This window comes from Abrus precatorius, unplaced genomic scaffold (genome assembly GCF_003935025.1).
Source record: "Abrus precatorius isolate BTA unplaced genomic scaffold, Abrus_2018 Scaffold10, whole genome shotgun sequence".
NCBI lineage: Eukaryota > Viridiplantae > Streptophyta > Magnoliopsida > Fabales > Fabaceae > Abrus > Abrus precatorius.
Genome location: NW_020874292.1, coordinates 26,531,627 through 26,537,681, shown reverse-complemented (window position 1 = coordinate 26,537,681; position 6,055 = coordinate 26,531,627). Strand labels below are relative to the sequence as shown.

General features: G+C 33.2%; 1 protein-coding gene across 1 annotated transcript; it reads left to right on the top strand.

Annotated features, from left to right (window-relative positions):
* Nucleotides 1–1,656: 1,656 nt before the first annotated feature.
* LOC113852585 (probable 1-deoxy-D-xylulose-5-phosphate synthase, chloroplastic) lies at nt 1,657–5,569 on the top strand. The gene is made up of 10 exons (XM_027482898.1): nt 1,657–1,901; nt 2,187–2,318; nt 2,434–2,598; nt 2,697–2,847; nt 3,210–3,481; nt 3,574–3,847; nt 4,100–4,407; nt 4,504–4,785; nt 4,869–5,153; nt 5,266–5,569. The coding sequence occupies exons 1-10, from the start codon at nt 1,764–1,766 to the stop codon at nt 5,413–5,415; spliced, it is 2,157 nt and encodes a 718-aa protein (XP_027338699.1). The 5' UTR covers nt 1,657–1,763; the 3' UTR covers nt 5,416–5,569.
* The last annotated feature ends 486 nt before the right edge of the window (nt 5,570–6,055 follow it).

Below are 6,055 nucleotides of genomic sequence, written 5' to 3'. Positions count from 1 at the left end.
ATAAAAGAATTTTACAATAAATATTTAAAAAATATGATATCATTTAATTTCTTAATTGATGGCATTCAAATATTGGCAATAACTATCTTATTTTAGTTAATACATTTATGATTATATGTATGTTAAATATCAATTAGCAAGAACTTTATTTAAACATGTAACATTAATAATTAAATATGAATAAATATATTTTAAGAATTTAACTTAAATACACTAATAGTATAAAAAATTATACTATATATCATCCACTTATAAATTGTTATATTAGTTAAAATTCTTAATTTTTATATTAATTAATATAAAAATTACATTAAATTTTTATTTTAATTGGTATAATATAAAAATCTTAACATTAATATCACAATGAAGTTCAATTTATATCATAATACAAATTAATGATAAAAATTAATGCATCAGAAATAAATGCATAACCTTGAACATTGAAGGAGAGGGAGAGAGAGAGAGAGAGATGGGTATTTAATAGATACATATTCAATGCATATTTGAACTTATTTATTTTTTAAATTGTAATCAAATTATTTTTAAAAGCAATGGTTAATTAAAAGTATTAAATTTATGATTTTTTAGCATATATTTAATGAGACAAATAGAAATATAATAAATATATTATTTTTTGAAATTATAATATTTAAATCATTGACACATTAAATTTTGAGATATGTGATAATTTTTAATAAAAAATTTCTATATAAAAATTTACACTACATGCTTTTAATTTTCTTAAAAAATTATTAAATTTATTCTTATGATAAAAGAATGTAATAAATAAATGTAACAATTAGAATATTTTATTTTATTTTATATGTGTTATACAAATTATTTTAATATATATGCAATTTTGGTCCTTCATTTTAATTATCTATATTTAGTCTTTTTGATTTTATAAATATTTAAATTGAATATAAAATATAATAAAATATTTATTTTAAATAAAAATTCAGTTTATTAATTAAAAATTTTAAAGTTAAATAAAATTAAAAAAACTAAAATTACATATACATTAACACGTAACAAGCAAATTACCATAAGGATAACTTATAACGACACGTTGCAGTGTTGCATGTTATTTACTGAAACAAACAAACTGACAATTTATTATGGTATTATCTAAAAACTAAAAATTCAGAAAAAGACAATGGCTCTGTGTATCACCCTTATTTACAGGGATTGGGATGCAGTGAATTTAATATGATTAATGTAAAAATATAGTTTTTATTATGATAAATTTCATTTAATAATTTTTTTCTTTTTTAATATAACTATATTATACTACTGAACAATTTAAGAACATCTAATTTCTGTATAGCATGAAGGATATGAATCTTTATCGTATTCTGCATTGCATTTCATATTTGATATTCAGCAGTCATTTATCTATGAATCTATCCATTAAGGTCGTGGCCCAATGGGATAATTCACTGCTTCCACTCACAAGCACATTGAATGTCAAAATTTAGAAAAATAAATAAAAAATTAATTAATTAATTAATTAAAAATTTTAAAATATTTTTTTTTTAAAAAGCTTCTTACCAAACAACCTTATTCCCTTCATTTAATTTCCCGGTTCCCACTCTCTCTCCACCACACACGTCTTCTCCTTCCTTATTTATTCATTGTTCAACGTTGCCACTTAATGCTGTGAACTGTGGAGTAGAGGCTTTCTTCCACCTTTTTACTAACACAGTTACACACATTCACTCTGATACTCTCTTTCTCTGCAACTTTTTTGTGTTTCTTCTCTAATGGCTCTCTGTGCACTCTCATTCCCTCTCCATTTGAGAAAAGTAACACCTTCTGATGCTACAAGATCAACTCCTCTTCGTTCTCACTCTCATTGGGGTGCAGATCTGCTATGCTTATCCCAACGCAGGCTCAGCCAGGTTAGATGATGTTTTGTTCATGTAATTCACATGAACTCAACATAATTGCGTGCATGCAGGCATACCCATTAAGGGAATTGATCCAAAGACTAGAACTTTTGAACTCAACTTTGCTTAATCGCATGCTCATTCGTTTTTTTCTCATTACAAAAATTTATTTGTTGGGTTTTGTTCTTATTAGAAATTTTTTAAGTTTCATTTCATTCTGTTGTTATTTTCGAGCATGAAAATTTTGATGGGACTTGGTGACAGAAAAATGGTTGTCATGTTCTGAAATTGATGTAGGTGAGGAAAAGGCCAAATGGGATTTGTGCATCGCTATCAGAGACGGCGGGAGAGTATCATTCTCAGAAACCACCAACTCCACTACTGGACACAATTAACTATCCAATTCACATGAAGAATCTCACTACCAAGGTAAAAATAACTGAAAGCATTTTACTTGTGCTGCTTGATGTGAAACGAGGGGGAAAAAGTATCATTATGGTTAAGTGAAAATTTGATTCTTGTAACAAGTACACTGTTGATACAGGAACTGAAACAACTAGCGGATGAGCTGCGTTCTGATGTGATTTTCCATGTTTCTAAAACTGGGGGTCATTTAGGATCAAGCCTTGGTGTCGTGGAACTCACTGTTGCCCTCCACTATGTTTTTAATGCTCCTAAAGATAGAATCTTGTGGGATGTTGGTCATCAGGTTGTGTGTTTTCTCTTCTTTTGTAGTTTGGTACTTCAATTGTTTTTCTTAGGAATGGAACTTGGCCTCAATTATACAATTTTGTGTGAATTTTGCAGTCTTATCCGCATAAAATTCTCACTGGTAGAAGGGATAAGATGCCTACCATAAGACAGACAAATGGATTATCTGGGTTTACAAAACGCTCTGAGAGTGAATTTGATTGTTTTGGAACTGGTCACAGCTCTACAACAATGTCAGCAGGACTCGGTAATTCTCCATTTTGCTATTCATTTGAGTTTTAACATAGGAATTTTTCAGGCCTTAGCTGAAACTCACAATTAAAGAGGGGTCAACTCCTAAGAGTTCAATTGGAGATTAAGATTGAGTTTAATTTCAATAAATCACTTTTTTTTTTTTTAAATATTGACTAATAATTCAGTCAATCAGTTCATTCAGTTGAGTCATTTGTCAAAAGTATTCTCTCTCCTAAAAACTTAAGCTGTTGGCCTAAGAATGGTTTTATGTCTCCTAGATAATACTTTGCTACAGTTCTATCATTGCTTGACAGTAATGCACAATAGGATTTTGTCATTTGGATTTAATCGTTCGACATTTTTTCTGCCAAACAGGAATGGCTGTTGGGAGGGATCTGAAGGGAGAAAGGAATAACGTAGTTGCTGTCATTGGTGATGGTGCCATGACCGCTGGTCAAGCTTATGAAGCCATGAACAACGCTGGATATCTTGATTCTGACATGATTGTTATTCTTAATGACAACAAACAGGTTTCTCTACCAACTGCAACTCTTGATGGTCCCATACCACCTGTAGGTGCTTTAAGTAGTGCTCTCAGTAGGTTACAATCAAACAGACCTCTTAGAGAACTGAGAGAGGTTGCCAAGGTGAGCGATTCGATTCATGTCTACTAATGAAGGATTTGTGCATCTGCAAAGTCTTATTGAAATTGATTCTGTACAAAATGAGAATTTTGCAGGGAGTCACTAAACAAATTGGTGGCCCAATGCATGAGTTGGCTGCAAAGGTTGATGAATATGCTCGTGGCATGATCAGCGGTTCTGGATCAACACTTTTTGAAGAGCTTGGACTTTACTATATTGGTCCTGTTGACGGTCATAACATCTATGATCTTGTTGCCATTCTCAAAGAAGTTAAAAGCACTAAGACAACTGGTCCTGTACTGATTCATGTTGTCACAGAAAAAGGCCGCGGATACCCATATGCAGAAAGAGCAGCAGACAAGTACCATGGTAAAAGAGGAGTTACACGTTTCTTGATTTTCTTCATGACTGGCCGTATAAATTTATCATGTTTTGTGCATTCTATCTAAGAATGGACCACGATGCCTGGATAAAAGCATAATTAATCAACTTTAAGAAAAGATTCAAGGACCATATCTATTCTGTTATTTCCATAGAAAGCACACATTTCTATTGAAAGCGTAATTAATCTTTAACGTGCTATATTCATGACAGTTTAAATAATGTGGTTTGATTTTGCAGGAGTTGCCAAGTTTGATCCAGCAACTGGAAAACAATTCAAGGCCACAGCTGCTACCAAGTCATACTCAAGTTACTTCGCGGATGCATTGATTGCAGAAGCTGAAGCTGACAAAGGCATTGTTGGAATTCATGCTGCAATGGGAGGTGGAACTGGTATGAATGCCTTCCTTCGTCGTTTCCCAACTAGATGCTTTGATGTGGGGATAGCAGAACAACATGCAGTTACATTTGCTGCGGGTCTGGCTTGTGAGGGCCTTAAGCCTTTTTGTGCTATTTACTCATCATTCATGCAGAGAGCTTATGACCAGGTAAGCATGATGAATTAGCAATGATCAACACATGATTAGTATATAACTTCTAACTTCGTTGTCAATGCTAAGGGTGTGTTCCGTGTCTATTCCTAGGTGGTGCATGACGTGGATTTGCAGAAATTGCCTGTAAGATTTGCGATGGACAGAGCAGGATTAGTTGGAGCAGATGGTCCCACACACTCTGGTTCATTTGATGTTAATTTTATGGCATGCCTCCCTAACATGGTGGTGATGGCTCCTTCTGATGAAGCCGAGCTTTTTCACATGGTTGCCACTGCTGCTGCCATTGATGATAGACCAAGTTGTTTACGATTTCCAAGGGGAAATGGTGTTGGTGTGGAACTACCACCAGGGAATAAAGGCACTCCTCTTGAGGTGAGTTAGAATTATAGAGGTACTGACGATTAGGAACAATTACACTAATGAACTTGACATTTGTCTTATGACATTGTAAACAGATTGGGAAAGGTAGGATATTGATTGAAGGGGAAAGAGTGGCCCTGTTGGGATATGGAGCAGCTGTTCAGAACTGTGCGGCTGCTGCTTCCTTGTTGGAACATCATGGCTTGCATGCAACTGTGGCCGATGCACGATTCTGCAAGCCATTGGACCGTTCCCTTATTCGCAGCCTTGCAAATTCACATGAGGTTTTGATCACTGTAGAAGAAGGATCAATAGGAGGATTTGGTTCACATGTTGCTCAGTTCATGGCCCTTGATGGCCTTCTTGATGGAAAACTGAAGGTATGGATCTTATTTTAATCATATTATGCTGTGAAATATGCACATTTATGAAGTTTCTATGAACATTTAACTAGTTGGTGAAAACTCATTTGGCTTTGATTTACAACTGCAGTGGAGGCCAATGGTTCTTCCTGATTGTTACATTGACCATGGATCACCTGCTGACCAATTGTTTCAAGCTGGTCTTACACCATCTCACATAGCAGCAACAGTTTTCAATTTACTTGGACAAACCAGAGAAGCACTGGAGGTCATGTCATAAAAGAGATGCTATGGGGTTCAGTTTTTCATTCCCCCGCTATGTACAAAGCATCATGATTCACCCAGTATAATACAAAGATGTTTGTATATAAATAATATAAGTGCAAGTTGCAGTTGTCAAATAAATGATGGTGCCAATTAATTTGCTAGAATCTCAATTTTTGGTTATCTACACTGAAATTTAATTATTTACTTTCTACAAAATAAGTTTAGGAGAAAGGACCGTTGTCCACTCCTAATGTGAGGACAAAGGACATGCATAAATTTGGAATTAAGCGATACTTAAAACTTAGGAAGTTATATTTGATCCAACGACAGATTACTATTAATTGGAATCCTGTGTCTAAATTATAGGCTACAGGTGAATAAGCGGGTATTTAAATGGATTTATATATAATAATAATCTTACACGGGTCTTTTTTTTTAATTTTTTAGCTGTTAAATATATATATATATATATATATATATAATATTTAAAAATATTAAAACTTAAAATACTAAAATTGATATTTTTAATGCTTTATGGGTTAATGATTTGGTTCAAGAACTCGCGGGTTAAGTTTATATTATCTGAAGGTTATGCAAACTAGCTTGCATGACTAGCAATACTAGCTTCTGAATCTTAGACGCACTTATCCGAT

What these genes read in the sequence shown, in the direction of transcription:
- LOC113852585 (XM_027482898.1), top strand. Translation starts at nt 1,764, where the DNA reads ATGGCTCTCTGTGCACTCTCATTCCCTCTCCATTTGAGAAAAGTAACA. An exon ending in TGTGGGATGTTGGTCATCAG is followed by an intron (nt 2,599 to 2,696) that starts GTTGTGTGTTTT and finishes TGAATTTTGCAG; the next exon opens with TCTTATCCGCATAAAATTCT. An exon ending in ATAAAGGCACTCCTCTTGAG is followed by an intron (nt 4,786 to 4,868) that starts GTGAGTTAGAAT and finishes CATTGTAAACAG; the next exon opens with ATTGGGAAAGGTAGGATATT.